This window comes from Pieris brassicae, chromosome 9, assembly GCF_905147105.1.
Source record: "Pieris brassicae chromosome 9, ilPieBrab1.1, whole genome shotgun sequence".
Lineage (NCBI taxonomy): Eukaryota > Metazoa > Arthropoda > Insecta > Lepidoptera > Pieridae > Pieris > Pieris brassicae.
In genome coordinates, this window is record NC_059673.1 from 9,892,872 (window position 1) to 9,918,967 (window position 26,096).

Consider the following 26,096-nt stretch of genomic DNA (forward strand, 5'->3'; position numbering starts at 1 on the left):
AGTTGCTGTAAATTAAAAAAAACTGTAAATAAAATATGTTTTTATTCATAACAATTTTAAATGTGAAGTTTTATTGGAACGGATCAACCTTCATAACATTTGCACTGAGATATGTTGGCTGCTTTTATAAATACTATTTATTATAGGTAACAGATTTTTTACTTGTAATTTAAAACAAAGAATAATTACTCAATCCTTAAGGAATAAAATAATTAAATTACACTGAAAAATCACATTTCGGTTCGGGTATTTGAGATATGATACAATAATGTTACCTTAGCATTCGTAGTATTATTTTTATGAAATTCACTTAAGTTTTGGCCGCACAAAGACTTAAACGTTTGTCTATACCTATTTATACTATAATGCACATATCGTAGAAGATCTGACTTTTCCCACTTTTGTAGTGCGCGTGCGCATGTTGCCGTAAAAACTGTTTCTTCGGAGAAAATGTTGTACCGTTCATTTGTGTCGAAGACGCGGCACTGGAATTTAAAGAATTAATTTAACTTTAAGAAATAATAACAATACATAGTTATTTATGTCATAAGACAAAATTACTTTGGGACTCTTGGACTAATTAGGTTAATGAAAATCCAGTCTCCCGGATTTGAACGTTGTTCACAACATTAAACATTTTTACAACGATAAAATGTTTCATTTTTTTGTTGACAGGAACTTGAACTCATGATCTGTTACAGTTACATTGTATAGTTACCTCATCATTAACTTCATCGTTCATGCAAACTTCACTCTTAAAGTCCAACAAAGAAAGTACACACAATATCTCCTTTCCATTTTTGCAACTACCCACAATTTCCATCAAGAACTCTACAGCTCTACTGGGTATCACATGACTCTCGTGGGAATGATTTCTATTATACATGTTGGTTATTATACAAGCGATCCTCTGTCTGTACGTTTGTTCGTCATCTTCTAATAGTATGGCTATAGTGCAGAACAGAGTTGCTTTGTATTCAACTGAAAAAATCATTGTATTCTGAAATTGTTTCTTACAATTAAGTAAACAAAACTCGCGACTTTACATAAATTACTATCTAGGCTACACAATAATTATGGCTAATAAGTAATATTATGCTTCTACAATACTAGTGAATAGCTTAAACAAAGATAATGTTCAAATATGTTCTGTTGTCTTAGTGTTCTAATATGTTTTGACACTACACTAGTTTTAGTAGTTCAAAAGGTTTAGGCGTCTTATCCCTCCTGTATCAAGAAGTTGGATTGCTTCAGCATTCACATGGTCATGTAGCGTGTAGTAAGCTAAGGCAAACCGTTTCACAGTATGAAGGACTGTTCCCACATTAAAATTGTTGTGGATACTTTCATTTTTAATATACCACTTTGTTCTGGATTTTTTATTAATATTTTATACATATAAATATCTACATACTTCTACTTTATTTCCAGTAGAATATTAATACAGTAAAATCACACACACATATATATATATGACAAATATTAAAATGTTACTCATGGACAGTAATTTCAAAATAACATTTATGAATGTTTGTTATTCTTTTTACTTTAAAAATGAATGGATAAATATATAAAACAAAGTCGTGTCTTAAAAGACGTATAACTTGAGAAAGGCGAGACCTATTTTCATAGTTTTTGATTAGTTGTATTTGTTTCCGTTTCGAATAACTATTAAAACATTGGAAAATTTACGAATAAATTAAATAAAATGAAAAATTTCAGTATTAATACAAAATGTTCATGGTTTCATTTGACAATTATCAAACGTGTCATCTGTCACGGATCTCGTCGATACGTTAAACTCTCCTCCCTCAAATTAAAGAACGGATTTAAAAAAAATATATAATCGATAATTGTGTATTTTACATTTTAAAAGTGTATAATAATGTCAGTAATGAATAAGGATTAATATATATTGGCTGTCAAATATTTACGCGTGCGTTCAGAAGTTTAATATATATACATTAATAATAAGAATTATAATTACTACAGATTTTATACTTACACAATTCGCTCTCATCCAAATCGATATCCATAGCCAATAACCTCTCGAAGGCCTCCTCTAGAAACTCGACAACGACCTCTCTGACATCATCCGCGTTATGAGAAAACGCACACGCGAAAACCACCCTTATTGCTTCTAAAACACTTTTCCCAGACAAACTCGATCCCATGATCTTTTTACTCAAAAAACCAGTTAAACTCTTCAAATAAATATGGGTTAAATTCTCATGCTCGGATTCGAGTAAAAATATCAACGATTCTAGTAAAATTGTATCGTTGACATGGTTTTTCTTTAACTTTGCGTGTATTATGTCCCGTTGCGTATCTCCCTCTAGAACCAACAGTTGCAGCGCTTTTTGCGTGCATTCAAGGTATTTACTGTCCAATACATGGCATAAAAGCTGTATATAGTTGGCCTTTCTCAATAATTGCATGGAATTTGATATTACCTGGATTTTATTTCGTGTCGCCAGCAAGTTTAATGCAACTAAGACTATTTCGTACGTGTCGTGCTTTAAGCATTTTTGTATAAAAACACTGGTTTCCTCTAAATCGTTGTGGATATTTAAAATGCTCAATTGAAGTTTGACAACGTTTGCTAAACAGACGAATTTTCCAGAATTAATAATAGATTTCGACCCATTAAATAAAATATCATTCAAGAGCGGTTTTATATCGTTAATTAATTTTGCGTAAATTTCTTCCGGAAATCTGAAATATGTTTGAAACAAAATCAAAATTAGCAAATTTGTAAGTCCTGTAAGCACAATAGCGATGTTGTTTGTAGGAATTTGAGAATGATAATTTAACTAGAGTATGTATAACGATTTCTCGGAAATTAAATCATATAAAAATTCTAAAGCTAAGTAAATTAGAAGTGGATTTAATGTTTTAAAATTAATTAACCAAAATTTATAAAAATATTTTATATTGAAACACAAATATTTCTTTAGAACACTTTACCTTTGTATAACTAAGTCGAGCATTTTGACATAATCATCAGTGAGTAGATAACAAGGCATGCGCGTGAGTGTCTGCTCCACGATCCATTTAGTATTTAAAAGGACTTCTTCTAGATCATTTAATTTGTCCAAACAAAGATCATCCGGCTGAGCTTCTAATAGTTTTATTAACTAAAAAAATGTTTTCGGTGTAAACGTTTATGAGTTTATGTATTTCCATACAGTTCAATAAATGTAGGTTAATGTTACCTGCAATATGAGCCCATGGCAGTAATTTTTCTTTATCAGACGATCGTTCATCAACTTCAACATTGCCTCAACATGCGATATATACCTGAAATTTAGTTATTATGTTTTTAAATAAATATTATTATGATATATTAGTCGAGGTTCTTAAATATTAAAGTAAATTATCGTTCGTTAAAGACTAGTATAGACTTCTATAGAATGGGAGATCGAAAGTTGTTATTTTAAATAAAACTTAGCTAAACAACTCACATATGCGGCGATATGAGCGGAACCATCGCTCTAGCGGCCAATTGCCGAGTCTTCAGCACGGGGCTACTCGCGCACGCCAAAACCAGTGGGATGAATGACACTAGCTGGAAATTTATCGTATTGATATTATTCGCTCTAAATCGGTGTCAATCAAAGAAGCATGACAATTGTCGATTTGACTTTGAAACACGGAGATGATAGGTGGTGACCCGGCGTAATGCCGCAAGGGAGTTATATTTTAACCGCTGTCGCGTGCGCACTAAATATGTACCGGATACCGTATAGCATTTACTTTTTTTGATTCATCATTGAAGGATCTAGTGTTTGGAGTGAGATACGCCACCGTTGATGGTAAGTGCTAGTTTTAGTCTTATCCATTATTGGATTCCTTTTTTATTATACTGACGCGCGACAGCCGAACCAGCGCATATTATTTCACCGAGGGAAGGGAGCATCCTGGATATAGCTTCCGGATACCCATGCCCACACAGATGTATTTCTTCCGAACTCCCGCATTCCGAGAGTAAAGTATTATACTCACCTTTATATTAGAGACGGTCCCTTCCAAGGCGGACGGGTAAAGTCTGGCGAGGAGAAGCAGCACGGGATACACGGACGGACGAAGCAACTTGTCCGTATCGTTTGCTTCCGCTAATTTATTCTGGAATATTTTGGACAAAATAAAATAAAGTAAGAAAAAATGGTTTCTGTCTCACAAAAACCTACCCCCATATAATCCGCCAGCGCCGGGTATCGTAAAAAGAATATGCGTCCGGTCATCCGGTTGCGAGCGCATAGATTATCCGGGTCCTTGCCCCGGGTCACCCCGAATATCCGGACCATCAGGGCGCTGAATAGCAGCGTCGATGAATTTCTCTCCTAGAAATATACTGATAATATATAAATAGGAATTTCTTTATAAGATAGAATTTGAAAAAGTATTAGAAAATCATATTTTAGAACTTTATAGTTTAACTCGTTTAGGACTTCAACATATTTCACGAAAAGAAAACTTAACCCACCTGCCAAGTGCTCCCTTCGAAGCCTTCCAACGCGAGAAGCAATCCCGCCCCCACATAGGCCGCCACCACGTCGTCGAGGTTCGTATTTCTATATAACGCGCGTAGAACGTTCGTACAGTGCGTACGCGCCTCCACCGACGGGCTCTGTTTGCCGACGTGCAACAGCGTACGCATACATTGCGAGAAGCACTTGGGGTTGCCCGTCACTTGGAGCTCCGTTATCACTAGGGCCTGCAAAGTCCAGAGGTTTAACACACATTCATTGTTTAGACAAAAGACCAGAGTAACTCTTACAAAGACATCGAAAACACATAATGTCAAGGAATTCAGTTAAACGTCTAAATGCCTCGCCTGTATCATAAAAGGCAGGCCGGCACTCCTTCTGGTGGCACACAACTTGTGATGATCCCCGCTCTCAATGATCGCCAACAACTCTCGCAGCCACCGCTTCGGTAGCTCGTGTAATTTGGGACTCCGACAGCGCCATAGCCTTTAAAAATATTACAATGAAGCAGAAAAATCTAAAGATATCCTAAAAGGAAGTCTTTGCTACTCAAAATTGTACAATGAAACAAAACGTTTAACGGCTAGATATGTATGCAGATTTTTATTGTTTTGACTTCAATTAACATTTATTAATATCTTGAAAACAAAATCAAAACATTAAGAATCATAGATGCATCCGTACCGCCATATCCAAACGAAAGACTAAACTCAGCAAAAATATTTAAACCACATTGATCTATGTACTGTCTGAGAATAAAGAGTTTGAAAAGCAAAGCCGGGCCCAACTGACCTGGTCAACAATTTGGTAAAGCCGACGTAGGCCTGCTCGAACGCGCCGCGGTGCTTCGTCTCGGCTAACAGAGCGGTGAAATGCTCTCCCATTTCGCAAACCGACTGAGCGCTGACACTCCCGCCTGACCCACATTCCCCTTCTATCGACAGCTTCGAAGATATCACACCCAGGAGAAGGGATACCTGGGAAGGGATATCATGTTTAATTTGAAAACGGTGTGTACCAATAGAGGGCGTTGTCAAACCAAGTCATAAATATAACATATGTTTAGGAAACAAAATAAATGTTTAGGAAATGTTCTACGAAACCTCTTTGACCGATCTCCAAGCGCAGAGCAACACCATCTGCGCAGTGACCGGTCGTCCGTCTTCCAGGCAAACGTTACTAAAATAAAAGATTAATTTAATTTATATTTTATTATGAAGAAAAGATTTTTGTATGTTTGAAAAGACCTACAATTTAGATGTAACAACACTTGATTATTCTGCACTAGAAGAGACGATTAAGGACTTTGTACGGAAATGCAAACAAGTAAAAAAAAGAGATAAACGAAAGATCCACCTCAGAAAGATTGGATAAGTGGAGAAGTTATTAGTGCAATTAATTTTATAAACCAACTATGTGCTGAACTGAAAAAAGATCCTACAAATATAGCACAATATCTTGTAATAGTATATTGTGCCGTTCAAGCACAATATACTACTACAAGAGACACTGTCAAAATAAAAATAAACTTCTTCAACGAATTTGTTAAATACGCTAAAAACCCCAAAAAAATGTGGAGTCTAATAAATAAATTGGGTGGTAACAAATTAAACAAAGATTCACACCTTCATCAAGAACACACCTTCAAAACTTCTAATAGACAACAAAAAGTTAACTCAAACAACCGATATTTGTGCAGCTTTTAATACATACTTTTCTACCATAGGGCTAAAACTAGCTAATGAAATACCAACACAATTTCACACTAATTTTACCCTAGACCTTCCTCAAAGACTTAAGGCTGAATTATCTAACTTTAATCCATGCACATCACTTGAAATCACCAATATAATAAAAACACTAGACACAAATTGTAGTACTGGAATAGATGGAATCAACACTAAAACCACAAAATGTATTATCAATGATATCTCTGAATATCTCTCGATCTACTTTAATAAGCTGCTGCATAAAGGTGAATATCCGGATTCTCTTAAGAAACCCAAAATTACTCATATCTATAAATCAGGCCCTAAAACTGACCCCGGCAATTACAGGCCGATCCATTCTTCCTTCAATATTAGAAAAGATAATTTATTCACGACTTGATACTTACTTACAAACTAATAATTTTATTTTTAAACGCCAATACGGTTTAAGATCAAAAGGCAGCACTTTATCAGCCACAGCCGATCTCATTAGTGATATAAAGCAAAATATTGACTCTAAAAAAATGGCGCTGGGTGTATTTATTGATTAAAAAAAAGCATTTGATACCGTAAGCCACAACCTAGTGCTTAAAAAATTAGAACCTATTGGAATAAAAGATTATGCAGTAAAATTATTCAAAAGATTTGAATTGATCTATCAAACAGAACCCAGACAGTCAAAATAGGTAATGCTCAAAGCTCAGAAATACCAGTAACATGCGAACCCACAAGGATCTATATTAAGTCCTTTGTTATTTCTAATCTATATAAACAACATTCATGAGCTCGGTTTACTTGGCTGAATCACTCTCTACGCTGATGACACCTGTCTAAAAATTGATTAAAATTTCTAACTTACAAATACTAAAAAATAAATTAATAAAAGCACTATTTAGATATAATTTTTAACAGAGACTAACAAAATCTAAAATAGCACTTGTATCTTAATTTAAAAAAAATTAAATGGCTCTCTCCATAGTGGCTTATCATTGAAAAAGATCAAAGACACAACCACACACAACACTCGTCGAGCGAGTTTGCTTATCTTGCCGAAGCCGCGCACAAATTATTTGAAGAGGTAACTATTTAATCAATTTCCATTTAAAATTCGCAATTTTAGCGCGTTTAACAAATTCAAAAGGGCATTAAAAATACATATTAGAGTGAATCTACTAGACGAAATTGGGACGTGTATCTCGCTCGTATATACATAATGTTCCTCATGTAAATAAAATACAATTTTGGACAGATTCAATGGAGCCAACATTGGATTGGAACAACTATGGATGGACTTCACATATGGTATGTCACCCTATCATTGATATATTTACAAAATTAAAAAAAAAGCCGAGCTGGACCGCTTCGACTTGAAACTATAAGACTGATGGACACTTGATATATTCAGTTTTACCTGGAATCCTTTTTTTCTATGGCAACCTCATTCATGTCCATGGGCAGATGACCCTCGGGCGAAGAGTTATTGACCACGCAAGCCACGGCGTGATTGACGCGCAGACATACGCTTATCATGCTGGTTATTAATTGTGTCCATTCCGGGTCGCTCGATATCGCACTGAAATTAAATATTGAGAATTTCACACGCTACACGTATCGTTGCTAAATTAAAAAAAATGCGCTACGGCATACGTTTAAATGTACGCACGCGACAGCGCACGTTCAAACTCCAACTGAATATTCTTGCGTCATTACGTCGGAACACCACCTACCTACTTCGGTAGGTTATCTACTAGCTATGACTGACTGGCTAGCTATCACAAACACCCTCATCACAGAGTAAAAAGTATTTGACAGAAGAGACGAAAGAACACTTTAAAAAAGAGTGCGATTACGAAAAAAGATACGATTTACTTTCTACGAACGAGGGAAAAGATCTCTATTCTTAATTATTTTGCTGTGTACGAACTACTTGACAATCGTAAAACATAGAAAAATAATACAAAAATATTTTAAAATTATGATAATTAAAATTCATGGACTATAATCTCTTAAATGGTCTTAAATCCACCAAACAAAGTGAGGGTAGTTCTCAAAACGAAATAACTTTTTACTGCATATTAATTAAATTTTACCTGATCTAATCGCAGATAACCGAACGCTTTTATCATAAACCATCAAAGGAATATCGATATGATTATATTAACAATACTTTAATTATAAGACAAAATACTTAGCATCGACGGTCTCCAAGAGATATCTCGCGCAGTGCACGAGCCCGTACATGGGTGCGTCCTTGGCCGCGTGCAGCACGCTGCTCTCGCAAACCTCCACTTCCGCTTCCACCCTAGACAAGAGGCGGGACACAAGGATGAAGGATTCTCTCTCTGGGTTATCTGTGTCTCTGGAAAATACAGTTTCACATAGTATTGTCTTTTATTAATAATAACTTTTACAAATTTGAAGAAAACACCTTTTTACCGGATTGAAGCTGTGTATTATTATAAACTTATAATTATTTTAAATAATTTTAAATGAAAAATTTTTCGACGTTTCGAGTGCTTTACAGCGTGCGTGGTCACGTGTCACTGAAGACAAAAGGCGTTGAATGTCAAAAGTATCACAGCTGTAGAGAAAGTTGTGTTATCTGTATTTATTTCCCCGGAGTTGATATCGACTAAAATATAAAGGATTTTTGCAGAAATGACTCACAGTGTCTATTTTCAGATTTTAAGGTGTGTCGCGGTTTTTTTCGGACACCTTTTGTCTTCAGTCACCGCGCGCTGTAAAGCACGCGAAACGTCGGGAAGAATTTAAAATTATGTAAAATAATTATAAGTTTAAAATAATACATAGCTTCAATCCATTAAAAAAGTGTTTTCTTTAAATATAGTTTCACCATACTCGATGACATTCAGGAAAATGTATGCGGTCGGGTCAAAACGAATTAATACGAATAAAAAAAAATTAAATTCATACAGCAAGCAATTAGCAGCAGCTATTAAAAAATAAATATTATTATTTAGCTCGTTTTGATACCTTTCATCCAAGCCCCGTACGTATGATTCACACCGACTCCTCAATAGTAACAGCTTGTACGCCGCACACGAGCAGTCAGTTGGTTTGACTGACGACGCTTGTGATAAAACATCTTCCAGCTTCAAACTCATCGAGAAAGTTTTCTAAAAAAACCAAAGACAAATTATTATAGGTTAAATAATAACTACGATTCCTTAGAATTATAAATGCGGTGTATAAAATCGTACAAAATCCAACAGAATTTTTATAATTAACAAACGTTCAATACCTCAAACGTTTCTTTGGGACAGAGAGTCAGGATCCTCAGCGCCAATATTTTGTTGTTCTCATAACTGTCTTCGAGATGCGACAAAAGTCTGTCCACGTGCTCATCTCTCCAAATCCTGAAACGGTTTAATTATAAAGCGTTCACGAAACGTTGATTAAAACATCGTTACGGTGGTAATTCCTGCAATTATTATATTACAATTTGCCTATTTTGCTTCTTCTTAACTTTGCTACCATAAGGGCAATCCAAACTGATAACAAAATCAGTAAAGATTGGCGTTGTAGTTTCGTATTTATCCTCTACATCCAGAATTAAATTATACCACTACATAGCTAATGGATCTCATGGAAAAAATCCCTCAAGATGAGCGAGAACAGTGACGTATAGTGGATGAGGAGGATGAGCCGCAATTTCTAGGTCATTTTGTTGCGTATGGAGATTGGAATTTTGAGTAGATTTGGACTCGGAGAAGTCCGTTTAACTCTTAATCATCAGCAGTCGTGATAATCTATCGATTATAGTCGTTGTACGAAAATGTAACATAAACGTATTCACGTACAACGTTTAATATACTCTGCGACGGTTAAAGCGCCGAGTGTTATTTGTTAATTACTTATATTTATTATTCATTCTAGTTTTCTTTTATGTGTTATGTAACTGCTTTATTTTTATGTAATTACAAATTGTTTTACTATTGTAAAATACAATTAATAAATAAGCGTAATATATTTTTTATTCATATTTTCTCGTGTAATATATATTATAATGTTCTGAATGAGAAATAAATATCTCAATCGTGTTTTATTACTAAATTCCCTTAACTGTCTGCTAACCTCATTTATCGGACAGTTCCCGAGATGAGTCAGCGATAAATGCAAGTTCGGAGGAATTGAATTGCTTTGGATCTTCATAAGCGTAGATGAATTGAAATATTTTGCCATAGTTATTAATTTTCTTAAGTTGGTTAGATTCGCTTGGGTTATAAAGCAAAACCTCTCAACATTAGTGATAATAATGAATCGTAGTTGCAAAGAAAGTGGTAAATTCAGATTGATTAATAATAAAATCAACCTCAATCAGCCATGTTTTTTTTTATAGAACAGGGGCAATCGGGCAAGAGTCTCACCTGATTTTAAGTGATACCGCCGCCCATGGACACTGTCAATGCCAGATGGCTCGCGAGTGCGTTGCTGGCCTTTTAAGAATTGGTGCGCTCTTTTCTTGAAGGACCCTAAGTCGAATTGGTTCGGAAATACTTCAGTGGGCAGCTGGTTCCACATAGTGGTGGTGTGTGGCAAAAATTGCCTTGAAAAAAGCTCAGACGTAATATAAAAATAGGCATGCCAATAATTATCATAATGTCATAATAATAAATAATGCTCTTCCGCGCTATAAAGGCACCTTGCCTTTACAAATGAAATCATTAGAAGGCAGTGATCTATTACATCTAGGAACCCTTCCTATTGAGCAGTTCGATTGCCAGATATAACAAATTCCTATACAACATAGTGCAACATATGGGCACCCAGAGCCTTGTTGGATCCGTCGATATATCCAGCAAGTTTATTTAAATCTTTTGAACATTTTAAATGCTCTTTAACATAGTATTATCTTTTGTTAACATAGCTTTTACACGTTTTTTTTTTTTTTAGATAAACCCTCTACCCCCCTGCCATATTGTCCAGGGACTTTTTATACCACATTTTTTCCAAAAATAAAAACAATATACATTTAATTAATTCTACTAGTTCGCGAATGGCAGGCGTCGCGAAATACGCCCCGGCTGCATCGGTAATATTTTTATTTACAATATTCATGGGCGAACCGGGGCGCAATTCCTCGCGAGACCCGTTCTTTCGGTTTTGTTTGCCTCCTTTAAATACTTAATAATTTTTTCGCAGAACCGTTCCAGGCACGGTCTGTGCTTTATTAACATGTCCTGTAGGCCGCCACGGTCTACAGTCATCTGCATTTGTTGCTCCAGGTCGTGCCTGGACGATGCGAATATAGGGCAGTGTAAAAGCACATGTTCCACTGTTTGCTCTTCATCACTGCAGGCACATGTTGGGCTTGTCCTAATTTTAAACCTATGCAGGTAATATGCAAAGGCTCCGTGCCCTGTAAGAAACTGCGCCACCTGGGGAGTGAAACGCTTCTCTTTTATTAATTTGTACGCTGTTCTTACATTGCCGATAAATAATTTTGTTGTTCCAGCTGTTTCACCCCCCAGGTAGCGCTCGTTCCATACCTCTAGAGTCCTCTGCCTTATTAGATGTTTTATATATGGCAGGGGGCAGGCGGCGTATTCTGGTTTTGATCTGAGTTTTTCCGCCGCTTCTTTTGCTAATGTGTCTGCCCTCTCGTTCCCTGGCGTACCAACGTGCGCCTTTACCCAGAAGAGGCTTACATGAGTTCCTCTTTTGCAGCACTCTTCCAGGCTCCGGCGGATCTCGGCTACTTGGGGATCGAGAGATCGTCCACTCACAGTAGCATCTAGTGCTGACCTAGAGTCACTGTATATTTTAGCGTCACGCTTATTTTTATTTATAAGGCTAGTCGCGTATCTTAGTGCCGTCAATTCGGCTTGAAACACTGTGCAGTAGGGCGCCATCTTCATCTTCTTGCTATTTAGTTCCATACCATCTTTCCATTCCGTCCAAGCGGCGCCCACTCCCATACTTGTTTTGCTGCCGTCCGTATAGATTTGTGTGCCGCCGTGTCTTTCGATTTCTTCCGGATTTGTGAGCATCTTGTAATTAAGTTTCATTTGTTTCGCCGGGTGTGGGAGATCTACGAATTGCACTCTCTTCTCTAATTTTTCACCCTCCTTCAGTATTTCCGCGCTGACCCCCCTTTTTATCTCGTATAAGGCAGCGGCTTCCTGAATACGGAGGTCTAGAGGAAGTATCCCGGCCAGTAGGGTTGCTGCGTGTAACGAAGTCGTCCTGTAAGTTTTTGCAATTTTTTGGGCAAAGCCCCTTTGCAGATGACTTAGTTTTTTCCGCACACAGATTTTATTTGTCGCGGGTGCCCACACCGCGGCCGCATACATTACGATTAGTTCAATAACGGCAGTGTACGCGGTCGCGATAACCTGCTGGTTTAGTCCCCATTCGATCTTCGTGGCTTTAGCCAGCTGCTTATATATCTGAATGGCTTTCCGGCATACCCTCTCCACATGTCTGTTGAATGTGAGTCTAGCATCCAAATCAACTCCGAGAATTCGGATGTGGTTATCCATCTGTATCGGTACATTATTCATATTTAGTCGTGGGGTGTCATACTTAAGTTTGCGCGTCACCACCATGGCCTTGGTCTTGTGTGGCGCAAATTTTAGTTTGTTTAGGATACCCCATCTATGTATCCGGTTCAATGTTAGGTTGAGGTTCTGCTGGATCTCACTACCGGTCTCTCCTTCCGCTATCAAAACGATGTCATCCGCAAAAGCCTGGACGTACTCACCACCTTTTCGCAAGTCCTGTAGGAGCGGGTCCAATATTAAATTCCACATTGTTGGTCCCCCTATTGAACCCTGAACGCAGCCTTTGTTAGTTACTTTTTCAACCGTGTGTCCAGCGTAGGTTAATTTTATTTGTCTCTCATGTAAGTAACTATCCATTACTTTCCTTAGTTTTAATGGGCATTGTTCTTCTGCCAGTCGGACTCTAATTTGCGGCCACCAAGCGCTGTCAAAGGCGCCCTCTATATCGTGATGTGATACGCTGGTTAGTATCTTCTTTTGTTTCAGCTTTGCGCGTATATGTGTGACTGCGTCATATAGGGCATCCTCAGTGCTCCGCTGGGGCATGAACCCGTATTGGATTTTCGAGGTTTTCGGGACTAGATGCCACTTTAGCCGAGCGATTAGCATCTTTTCGTAAACTTTTCCTAGAAGAGGTAGTAAGCCTATGGGTCTATAAGACTTTGGGTTTGTATAATCGGTCTTACCCGGTTTGCGCAATACAATTATTGTAGCAATTTTCCACAATTTGGGGAAGTACCCTATCTCCAGGCATTTGTTTAGGACGGTTAGGAATAAGTTAGGCCAACTTATATCCGCCGTTATGCCATCTTCTCCGGGGGCCTTTCTCGGGTTGAAACTGAGAGCGGCGGTTTCGAGTTCAGTCATTGTGAAAGGGGTATCATAGACTAAGTTATGTCCCTCTTTGTTTACTGTGTTTGCTTCTTATCAATTTGTGGTCTTCAATTTCATCCTCACTTGTGTCTTCCGGGAAGAAAGTTCTTGCCAAGGTCTCCGCTGACTCCCTTTCGCTAACGTATCTACCGTCCCTGCAAAGTGGTATATCCTGGACTCTGGTCTCTGTCCCTCTTATCACTCTATATATACCTTCCCACATTGTTCTCTCTTTCCTGTTTCACGCAGAACTTCTGCCAAGTCTCAGTTTGGGCTTGTTTGATCCGGTTTTCATACTCTTGTTTTGATGCAAGGTATTCACCTACGACCTCTTGCCTTCTGCGTGCTGCGTCACATCTTATCCTTCTCTTTCTAGTTTCAACCTGTTTCTTGAGCAGCTGAAGTTCTTCGGTCCACCAAGCCATTTTTGGTTTCTTCCCGGTTTTAATTTTTGGAATTGCTGTTTCACTTGATTTGATTACTACATCTGTGAACTTTTCTACTATTTGTTCCAATTCTTCAATTTTGTTTATCTTCCTTACGACGTCTTCTGTTAATTGAGAATTTTCTATATTTACTAACATTTCTTCCTCGAATTTTACCCAATCAGCTTTTTTACTGTTGTAAATTTTTGTTGTACTCTTTCTCTGGATTCATTGATGTATTTTTGCATTAATTTTGAATAATATGGCATTGTGATCCGATGAAATCATTCCTATGTCTACTTCCCAATCTTTGATCTTTCCTAATAGGTCGCTCGTGCATACTGTTACATCTAAGTGGCTGGCTATTCTGGTTCCTCTCCTTATAACCTCAAATGTTGGTTGCTGCCCATCATTCAGTATGTGCAGGCCAAGCTCAGTTACCAGACTTCCGAAGGCTTGTCCTCTATCGTCTATTTTCGGGCTTCCCCACCACGGACTTTTGGCGTTTGCATCACCGCCTAGAACTATTCTACTCTTGAGCTCATTCACCGTCGTTTCTAGGTGCTTTAGATAGGGTTCTATATCGGCTGGGTCTGGTTCCATGTAGTATGAGATCAGTGCAATGCCAGTCTGTGCCGTGGTCTTTAGTTTGATAGGCACTATATTAGTTGTTGTTAGTGCGGGGTATTGGGTAATACCAATATCTTCGTCAAAAATCAACACTGCTGCCTTTATTACTTTACGCACCGGAGGATTCTGGCACTGCACCACTTTCACTCCCCTGTAGTCTTTCACCCTCCCCAGGGCTCCAATGTATGGCTCCTGTACTAGAGCGACTGTAATTTTCCTCAATTGTGCCTCGTAAATAAGTTCACTCATTGCAAGTCTTTTCCTTTGCAGGTTAATCTGCACAATTTTTATCGCTTTTACCGTTGGCTGGCCCTTAGCAATAAGCTACTTTGCTTCTGGCCAGGCTATCCCACCTCTTCCTTACTGGACAGTGCATGTCGATGCCTCCGTGGTCTTGTCTCTCAAAACCCCCCCTTTTGCAGTTTATACTTTGTTGAATGGCTGTTGCCTCAGCAGTTTTGCTTCTATATGTTTTTGTATTTGTGTAGGTTCTGGCCTTCTTTTCCTCATTTGTTACCCCCTCCCACTGATCAATGCTCTTTCTGACACCGGCGGACAGTACGGATGCCTGCGCACTAACCTTATCTTGTTTATTAGCGTCCACGGTGGTCGCGGGGTGTGGTTTTGTCGGTGTGCGCAACCCAAACATGTTTTCAATCTTGCTACAGTCGTGCAAGTCTTATGCTAATAATATAAAGCTCCGTCCAATAAGGCGGGTTTATATAGTCAATCAAATTATAATCAGTATATAAAAATATTTAAGAGGTCTTAAAATCTAATGTCTATTTCCAAAAGTGGTGGTGTTAGACAGTCAATAATTTAAATTAAAACTAGGGCCTCCTCCCAATAAGGTAGTGGCCGTGTCGCTGTCAAAAATAAAGTTACAATTATATAAAACTTAAACCAAATCACAATTAAATTTGCTAAATAGGTCTATTCCTAATATATCACAGTCATAAGTATATATATGTCGGGAAAGGCTCGTCGAAGCTGCTGCGCTTTGGACCGCCGTTGTCTGTGCCGATTTCCGTCGTCCTGGAGGTGTGGTTGGTACAGTTTTCTCTTTCTTCTTAGCTCTGTGGAATTTCATTCCCTTTTGTTTACAGCTTAGAAGTTTTTCTTGTAGCCTTCGGTAAAATCCATTATTTTTATTTATTTATTTTTATAAAATGAAATGTGCACGGTAATATTTTTGTTTCTATTCCGAAATTTCACAACAATAAATGCTCCATCAAGTACGTAACAGTACAAAGTCGCGCAGGTTACGTACACACTTTTCTTCACATCGAATCCCAATACGGATTCCAAGGATTTTATAGTGGAATTCTTTCTTCCTTGACACTTGCACTATAATAGTTCACGCACTTTTAGTTCCTTTGATATTTACGAGAATGAGGTAGAAAATTTGTTAAAAAAAATTTAAAACATAAATTTTCGGTTTATTTCTAGTTCCGAGGAATAAAATATTATTTCCTGTGATTTATATTTCACTACTTATGTCTGTTATTTACTTTTTATTCGGTATCTTCTATAATTACTATTTTTAATTGATTAGTTAATGAGGACTGGATGTTGACGTTGCGCATACCCGCAACATTCTCCCGCTTTTACACGTTGAAAGAAAACACTTTTTTACCGGATGTATATTTTTTAAACTTATAATTATTTTACATAATTTTAAATTTCTCGCGACGTTTCGCGTGCTTTACGGTGACTGAAGACAAAAGGTGTTGAATGTCAAAAGTATCATTCTGAGGAGAAAGTTGTGTTATCTGTATTTATTTCCCCGGAGTTGGTATCGACTAAATGATGACGGGTTTTCGCAGAAATGACTCACGGTGATCTCTATTTTCGCAGACTGTTTGTCAACTTTCTCTACAGCTGTGATACTTTTTGGCATTCAACACCTTTTGTCTTCAGTCACCGTGACCACGCCAGCTGTAACGCACGCGGTACGTCGCAAAAATTTAAAATTATGTAAAATAATTATAAGTTTAAAATAAAACATAGCTTCAATCCGGTAAAAAAGCGTTTTCTTTAAATGCTTTTTAACAGTTAATAATACCAATAAGATCACCGAATCATTTCAACATCTCCATGAAATTTGTTATCACCTCTGATATCCCTCCAACGAAACATGTTCAATCCAATCCAATACTTGCAAAGCCACCAATCGCCGGCTATAATTTGCCCCCGCGAGTAGACCCGAGTAACACTGTTCACGGAGATCTTCCACAAAGTGGAGATAATAGTCTGATCGCTCTCTCTTTCGCCTCAACACTTTGTAACTGTCCTCGAGGCGTTTCACGAACTGAAATGTTAAGCATAAAATCGTCCAAAACTTTATCATTACACATTACATAAGAAAGTGTCACACTATACACTACTTCTACTCACTATTAAGAGAAAGACACTTTGTTCTTGTGTTCTATTCCTATAATGGTATATATATTATATATGTCGGAGAATGAATATTTTAAAATTCCCGCCACTCTGAAGTTAGTCGTAGAATGCGGTGTGGTATGGTAAAGAAAGACAGTCAACGTTGACAATTGACAATACCTAGTCTGTGTGACCTACCAAATGTCAGTGGCGCGACTGTTTCGTGGCAGTAAGTGAATTCTTTAGTCACTTGAGTTTCGAACGTCGCCTGCGCCGGACGTGCGCACTGACTGTGTTTAAATATTAAGTTAGAATGTCGGACGACGGTAGTAACACCAATTTTGTAATTATTAATCGCGTTGAAATTGTGACATATATATTTATCACTTAAGATTGACGTTCACTAATCTACTAACCAAGATCCCTTGGTCTGCGTAGTTAAAAACTGTACGTAATTGGTACCTACTCGTATGAAGAACTTACCTTTTTCATCATAGACAGCATCAGTTGTCTAAAGTGCGGCGCCTGCGCATTGCAATTGTATTTGAGGAAATACAATACAAATTTTAAGTCTTCGGGTAAAAACATCTCCGTTGACTTCGGAGATTCCACTACCAGTGATAAAGATAGGATCCTTGTCTGGAATATTATTTGCAAAACGTTTAAAATAATCCTGTGAACATTATTTACTTATATTAGGTCCTTACATATGAAATTGGCCTTTTGTATGGGAGGAACAAAAAGTCGAATATTTTTAAATATAATATATTTAATTAATCAATTCTTCTAATTTGGTAGCCGTCTGTTGTGCAGTGTGTGGTCTAGCGTTGTGGTGAAGTAGCAGTGGCGTGGAGCGATTGACCAGCCTAGGTTGTTTAGCCGCTAGCTTTTCCATCATGGTTTGCAATTGCTGACACTAGACATCAGCCGTAATAGTCTGGCTAGATTTGAGAAAACTGCAATGAACAATACCGGCACTAGTCCACCAAACGCTTACAAGTAACTTTTTTGGGGTTATTTTCGCTTGGGGCAGGATTTGGCTGGCTGGCCAGGATCCAACCATTGCGCTGAGCGCTTCCGATTATCGTAAAGAATCCATTTTTCATCTCAAGTAATGATTCGGTTTAAAATACCTTCATTATTGTGCCGGTTCAGTAATGTAACGCAGCAGTCGACGCGCGTTTGCCGGTTTGCCACCTTTCAAGCTTTTTAATCTTCCCAATTTGCTTCAAGTGAATTAAAACAGTTTTATCACTAACACCGCAGCCTACAGCTAACTCGGACGTGGTTTGCGATGGATCCGCTTCCACAATAGCCTTCAATACTTCATTATCAACTTGGGTCTCAGGCCGTCCACGGGGCTCGTTCTGCAGGTCGAAATTTCCAGGACGAAAACGTTGGAACCAAAAACGAACTGTGTTTTCTTTTGCAACATGACCGTCATACACATCATTCACCCTTTCCGCAGCACTAGTGCCACGGCGGAACTAGTACTCGAAAATAATGCGATACTTTAAGTTTTCCATTTTGTAAAATGAGTGACGCAAACAAAAAAAAACAGAAGAAAAAAACAAATGAATGACGGTAATCGAAGCACAAATACATGAGTAAATAGCTGTACAAATTTGAATTTGGGATTCCTTACCAAAGAGGAGAACATCGTGATTAAAGTGGCTAGTACGAAATACGCCACTTTCATATGTAAGGACCTAATATATAATCGGGAACCAATTAAGAAATGCCAGGATATCAATATTTTAATAAATACTAAACCGAAACTTGAATTTTCTCCTAAATTGGAATATACCATACTATATTCCAATGTTATCTATTTATTTATACCCAATTGGATATAAAAAGAAAGTTAACTTCGGACGGACAGACATACATACAAAGCGTCCTTCCTACGAGATACGTAGTAGGAAGTCTAAAGCATATTCAATTCTATCAACGTCACATACAGATCTCTTTTTTTTAATCGGTTAAAAACACTTTCAAAAACGCCTTTAGTGCATTATTTTATCCATCTCCATGTTTTGTCCTCTCATACTAAACTCTCTGCGAACATCGTTGACTTGATAAATAGTTTCTCTAAGTTAATAAAAAATCGACAAATTGTATTTTTTCGCTTAATCCCAAAATACTAGATCCCCGAATAAGTACTATCATATACATAGTAAGTAGTCTTTAAACTGGTCTACCTCATCAACTGTATCGACAGCCGCAACCTCGAGCAGTTCGTATCCAATGACGTCACTAGTTCGTCGCGAACGACGGATAACGCTCAGTAACATTAGCACGCACTTCAGATTACTCGTAGCCTCTGTGACATATGGCAACCTGGAAAGGTTTGAAAAAAATAAAAAAAGGTATCGAGCATGACGTACAAACCTGGCACAGCCACAACATTGATGATCACGAAATGAAGAAAAACGGGGAGTGCAAATATAACATCAAAAAAATAAAGCACAAGTGACTCGATGAGCTATTAAATTAAAACCATCATCTTTCATTCTAAAAATAATAACCTCTGCTCGAATACTTTTTAATCAAAAACCGGCATTAGTACTATCAACGCGGGAAATCTTAAAAAAGTTGCAAACTCCAGTTTCAACTTCGTTGGAAATCCATACTGGAGCCGACACCGCTGACTTCGTCGTTCATATCTTCTCTTTTTATAATAACAAAGAACAAAAATCTAGTCATTTCCAACTAAAAATCCTTAAAGTCACAAAACCAGAATCTTTTCATCTGTTTCATCACCACCCAATGCCAAATTTCCTACAACAATGTGATTGGATGGTGCAGCTGAATCTCAGCCATGCCTTTTATCATGTACTGATTTCCCTCGAACATCGTTCCTTTCTGCGTATCAGTTACGAGGGAAGACTACTTTAAATGACATGTCTACCTTATGGGTTAATTTGTAACCGACGCAACGGTTACAAATTAAAAACACTAAAATTGAAAAATCTGATTTAAATACTAATATTAAAACTCACATATACTCCAAAATATTTTCATCCACCTTCACGGCGAGGGCCAGTATATCTTCCAGAATATTCATAACGGCAGAGTCCAGGGAATGAGTGGAGACATGCTGCACTATGCTCGTCACCCAACCCTCGTACGCCTCTTTACCGGGACGCTCTTTCATGTCCTTTTGAAGAAGAACTTCTAGAAATGTCGTGGCCTGAAATTGAAATTATTAGTGTAATAGTAAATACCCTATATAAAAAACACTTTCACATTAAAATTCGCATACTAACGCTGGCTTGTACCGCCTGTACGTTTAAGGCACATATGACCTCTTTAATAATATTTGGGAACGCCTCCATCACATATTGTGCCCCGAGCTCATTGGTCAGAGACGTTAGGGTCAAGTAGAAACTCTTGCGGTTCCTGTCAAAGCTCCTCAACGCTTTTATTATGCTGGTAACTCCAGTTTTATCGCCTGAAACGTGTAATCTAAATTAAATTAGGTAAGATACTTGTTAAATTTTTTATATATAACGTTACCACACCCAATTCAACATATCTAATATCTGATAATGAAAACCAGAACAAAAAAATCTGTCCAATGTAAACTAAATGGAACTGATTATAAACTGTCAAAGTATATTAGCCATATGAATGTGAATACTAAATAAAACAGTGTTGACAAACTGGTTTTAACGTGCGTCTCTCATCTCTTTCGAACTTACGGTCCCCGGATATGCACCAATGGACTTACTGTCTATGTGCATTTAAAAATAGACATAACATTTATTACTAACAAAACACACACACAGAAACACAAAATAATAATAATAATAGAAAAATAAAAATAAATAAATAAAGAATAATAATAGAGATAACATTTTTTTTTAAAGAAAATGGTTTAATTGTGTAATGCGTGTGTGCTGTGGTTGTAATTGGCCCTGGCTCAGATTTACGCTGCTAAACCAAATAAGAATCTAATACTCGGTAGAAACAAATTATAATATTAAAAGTTAGCAGAGTAAGCAATGAAGAAAAAAAACTTAAATAAAATAAAATTAAAATTAAGAATAATTGTTAAGAACTAGATAAATAAATATTTTTGGGCGGATTGAAAACTATATTACGTGAGATTTTTGTTGAGTAAGTAGATGTTTTTTAATATTGCGACGAAAATTTGATTTTAGCTCAAGATTTCTCAACGGAGGAGATTTAACAGTCGTTTGTATGGTAAAGGAAAACCTCGTGAGAAAATCGCCATGTGCCATGCCTTAGACCCAAAAAGTCAACGTGAGTTTACTTATTATAAATATACCTATTAGAAATATACATGACCATTTTTATTTTGAAATCTTCGCTTTTTATTTCGAAACGGAAGGAATTAGAGGTATGATTTGATGTTTTCGTATACAGATCCAAAATCGAGAGAGAGACAAGTGTATGGTCTGAAGATTTGAAAAAGTTTTCAACTACCTAAGCGTTGCCACCCTCCATTTGATCAAGAATTGCCAGCAATTCAATAGAGTGGAAGTTCTAGACGAAAAGCCCAAAACCAAGTTGGCCTGTGATACTTGGCTAAAATCACAGTGTGGCGTGGTAGGGACCCTTGTCTCTGTCCCCAACGTTCATATCACGTAAACTTTGACGGCTTGCGCAAATGGTGACAGATACAGTGCTTGAACAAACTTTGATCAGCTACTTAGGGCGGCGTGGTGGTAAGGGTAGTATAGCATCCCATTTTTGAATGTTTTCAAAGAGAATTTGAATTAGGCCATTCATAAACTGTTTTTTTGAAGTAATCAGGTATACTGAAAAATTATAAGTGTTAACTGTCATCAGGTTTAAGATTTAGGAAAAAATTTGATATCTGGATTTCCATCTCCTTCCTAGAAGATGCCAACTGCCTAGTTAAACGGATGTATAAAATCTTATGTAAAAAATACATAAGATTTAACAATTTCGGTGTTTTTAGCGCGATTGAGATGAAATTTTACTTATTATTATATGTCCATAAAATCTGTATAGCCGAGCCAGCCGAGGTAGAGGGGTTAAAATAGATATTCAAAATATACTCTTTCAAAGAATCCAACCACACATTACATTGTTAGTAATGTGTGGTTGGATTCTTTATAATTTACCTTGTCTGTCTAGCCTTGAAGAATACCTCACAATATTACTCAACATCTGCGACGTTAGGTGTCTTACACTGTCCATATAATGCTCTAGATGTGCCCAAACGAATACTAGAAGACAATCCGTCACTTTCACACCCATCGATGACTTATCTAGCGATTTACTAATGTGTACTAGGCTACGGGTTACACCTAGGGTAAAGGTTGAGTCTGAACTCATCCTGAAATTATTACATTACTTTATTAATATAGTGTATTTATATACCACCTATTTAATCTACATTTTCACAATTAGAATCAAAAATAATGGTCCTCGGACACAAACACAAAACAGGCACAAAATCTGTAGCTATATTAAAATGAATAGAGCAAACAAGCATATTAGTTTACTTAGCTAGTGAAATTAAAACTTAATGCAAAACCAATATTAAATCAAAATAAGCTTTACCTCTCGCCTATAGCTAATATATGATCAATAAGAACTATTACAGCTACTCCAGTGCCCACATGCATCAAATGTAATTGTTGTACTGGCACCACTGTAGCTATTGCTGAATACAGACTAAGCATTGCAGCGTTATTTGACAGTAGTTCTTCAAGGCTTGAATTATGGGTAGATGAGGATAGCAGCTGAAACGGTAAATTTAATAATAAATAGTAATAATAATGTGGTGCTGTATTTTTATATATACATAAAATAAAATATAAATATCAGTTATTATCAATGATAAAATCTTATAGAAGACTTACATCAATCCAAGAAGTATCCCCATTCTCTAAAATATACATTGCCACCAGCAACATTCCACACACTGACTTTGTGTCCATTGGAGCATCTTCATCAAATAATATGCATTTCACTGATCTTGTGATCTCTTCAAAAGTACAAACAATTTTATCTTTGTCACCCACCTTCTGAACTATGTAAAGTAATAACCGCAATGTCAGATGTGATAAGTTAAATAACTCTGTTTTCTCTGTTGGTGATAATGTATTGGAACTGTAAAAGTAGACAAGCTCATAAAAGATTTTTTTATATAGAATTCAAACAAATGCCAGAATTCAATGCTCCTAGGTATACATCTGACAGAAACAAACCTTCATCATTTAGATTTATTAAAGTACTTAAAATTATAGTATTTTTGTTTATCATTAATATATTTTAGAGATATTTTAAGATAAGGGTACCTTTAAATATACTATTACTAATTACCTCAATGTAGAAACCACACAACATAGGCAATCTCTAAAATAATAAGCTAATGAGACTTCCAAGTTCTTAAAAGAGGCAGCCCCTGGGGGAAAATTTTCTATACAAGTAGCTAGTTTAGTTACAACATCCTTGTAATCTCTATAGCTTGTAAACTGGCTTTGCATCATACAAGTTATTTCTTTTGAAAGCAGTACAGAAAATGCCTCCTGAATATCAATATTTTTAGCTATACATCTGTGAAAATAAAATACCCTTTTAATTCAGTAGCTTTTTGTATTTATTTAGTATGAGTTTTTCCATAACATGAAAGAGACTTTATTAAGAGTAGTATAGTTTTAATTACTAGCTCTAATAATAAAATATTACAATTTGGTGGTGAATATATGTGAATTATTAAAAAAAAAATACCGTGATAGGAAACTTTTGACGGGATGTTTTTGTTCAGCTTGTAAAAATACAATAACTAGAAACCTTAAATTTTCATTATTACAAGTTTCTGACAAAAATATTTCCTTTAAGGATGAAAGTTGTTGATCAACACTAGTAGCTTTTAGAAAGTTATTATGATGCTCGTCTGAAAAATACAAATATTACAACTTTTTCAAATGTAGATCTAATGATAATAAACTTCAATGTAGTGTTCCTTCTAATTATAAAAGCGAATTTAAAAAATATTTTTAAAGCCAATTATAATAATTGTATTCCTGATATATAAAGAATTCTTCTTTCTTCTTTTAACTTACATAAGTTATTAATGTAATCTTCTGGAATTGATATGGGTTCGACTCCTATGGGGTTTTTGATTTTGCATCCTCCACCGTTTATTCTTAATGACAGCCCATTCATTTTATCGTAGTAACGTTTTTATATATAAAAATATTGTTCCACAAAATATTATTTAGAAATTTCTTAAATTGTATGTCAATGTTTATTGTTTACAAATTCATTAAAAATCATCGTGGCGGAAAACTTGAAAATAACCAACAAAAAGTCAATTGTCATTTTTGATTACTAAGTAATTTTTTTCTTGTTTATGGCTTTTATTTACCCACAAGGTACTTCGCTATTAAATACTATTTCCTATTTATGAATAATTTATATATATTACACTATATATATTACACTTTAATTTTATTGCTTTTTATATATTTACATAAAAACTTACAATATGGACTAAACACAAACATTTAACACTTAAAGGACGGGAGACTTTAGGGGGATGAACGTCATAAAGAGGATAAGTTAGTTTGAGACAATTAAATAGTATGTGAGATACGGTGTCTACATCCAAGCCACACTACTAAGTAATTAATTCTTCGATTTGATATGTCTTGGTAGTACATAATATTAAAATTTAAAACATTACATATATGAGGGGTATAGTTTCAAAAACCGCTAAGTCCATTTTTTTCATATAGTAACATATTTATATCTCTAAAATGTCGATTATTTTACGCACAGTTTTGATTTATCAGATCTTACCAAACACAACTTTGTTCAATAGAAAATCTACTTTAAAGTAAGTTTCGAACACGACAAAGTCCATCATTGTTTAATTCAAAAAGCGGCGAAGTCCTGACTAGCCAATAGCGATCAGATATTTCGATCACGCGTTCGGCGTTACCCAAAACTCTTATGGCTATGTTCTTGTTGTGTTTTTGTCGTGAAAAAGTTAATATTTTTATAAGATATTGTGTAATTTTCAAAGTAAATATTTACGAAGAAGGTGGTTCCCCGAACCTTTTGGATAAAAGTAAAGCTCGGAAACGACAGAGAAATCCGAAAGAATGGAAGATAAACTTGCTGAAATTAGAGAGGTAAGTAAATACTACTATGAGTACCTAGTTTTGATATTTTAAAATAATTAAATTTATTATGTTTCGAATCGATCTTCGTTGAATACAGTCAAGTGGAAGGAGCTGGTACTGGAGAGCTCCCGCCCAGAGGTGAGAACAGTATTCCATGTGGGGCCGAATTTCAGCTTTATAGAGTTGCAAGCGGTGGCCCGGAGTGAAGTATAGTTATAGTTTATATACTTTCATTTGGCTCGTCAAAATCACAATTAAATAAAGAGAACACTTTTGCTTATGTTTGGACCGAAGATCAATTTCCGAAAGACTCTAACATGATAGCCTCAGCCATATACCATCGTTTAAATTTAACATCGTTTTCGGATGAAATCGATACTCTAAGATTAATGGCTGATGGCTGCGCTGGTCAAAATAAAAACACTGCCGTAGTACGAATGTGCCTTAAGTGGCTATCAGAAGCCCCATAACTTATAAAGAGTATCGAAATTATATTTCCCGTGGTGGGTAACTCTTTTCTTCCCGCGGACCGCCTTTTCGGGTGAATAGAAAAAGAATTTCGCAATATTAGAGCCGAATGAATAAGAATGAAGAATGTCCAGTAAAAGATTAGAAGCAAGCCGTTATAATATTATAAATCCCGTTGGCACTTGGCATGTTCCCTTTTCGAAATACAAGCGTTTTGTATTAAAGCCAGTTTTGCGTCAACACGCAATACTTTAGTAAGAGGCAAAATACATTACATTGCCAATATTGGTATACACAAAAATCTTTGCAAAAGTGGCAAAATAGGAAACATGATTGTTCCTAAAGATTCTTATTTTCTACAATAACCTTTTTAATATGACGAGGTGGTAATATTTTATAATTATAATTTATGACATATTTTAAAATTATCAAAATGTTTTAAGTCGATGTATACACTTTATTA

The 26,096-nt window shown here is 36.3% G+C and overlaps 1 protein-coding gene across 2 annotated transcripts; it reads right to left on the reverse strand.

Annotated features, from left to right (window-relative positions):
• Positions 1-25: 25 nt before the first annotated feature.
• Positions 26-24,289, reverse strand: LOC123714741 (thyroid adenoma-associated protein homolog). 2 transcript variants are annotated; one of them, XM_045669206.1, is made up of 27 exons: positions 24,101-24,289; positions 23,766-23,931; positions 23,358-23,591; positions 22,895-23,144; positions 22,593-22,774; positions 22,151-22,365; positions 20,303-20,487; positions 20,036-20,226; positions 19,235-19,373; positions 17,517-17,672; positions 16,766-16,962; positions 9,462-9,576; positions 9,194-9,336; positions 8,388-8,558; positions 7,611-7,772; positions 5,594-5,669; positions 5,283-5,467; positions 4,838-4,976; positions 4,487-4,717; positions 4,191-4,343; positions 4,006-4,125; positions 3,465-3,568; positions 3,216-3,300; positions 2,968-3,137; positions 2,006-2,715; positions 719-981; positions 26-485 (listed from the first exon to the last, which is right to left on the reverse strand). In XM_045669206.1, the coding sequence occupies exons 1-27, from the start codon at positions 24,201-24,203 to the stop codon at positions 231-233; spliced, it is 5,100 nt and encodes a 1,699-aa protein (XP_045525162.1). In that variant the 5' UTR covers positions 24,204-24,289; the 3' UTR covers positions 26-230. The 2 variants fall into 2 exon arrangements, with proteins under 2 accessions (XP_045525162.1, XP_045525163.1); XM_045669207.1 differs by lacking the exon at positions 4,006-4,125.
• Positions 24,290-26,096: the final 1,807 nt, after the last annotated feature.

Excerpts from the sequence above, each read along its gene's own strand:
- LOC123714741 (XM_045669206.1), bottom strand. The coding sequence starts at position 24,203 with ATGAATGGGCTGTCATTAAGAATAAACGGTGGAGGATGCAAAATCAAA. Across the intron at positions 7,773-8,387 it reads TTGGAGACCGTCGATGCTAA|TGCGATATCGAGCGACCCGG; the intron begins GTATTTTGTCTT and ends ATTTAATTTCAG. Across the intron at positions 3,301-3,464 it reads CCGCTCATATCGCCGCATAT|GTATATATCGCATGTTGAGG; the intron begins GTGAGTTGTTTA and ends ACTAAATTTCAG.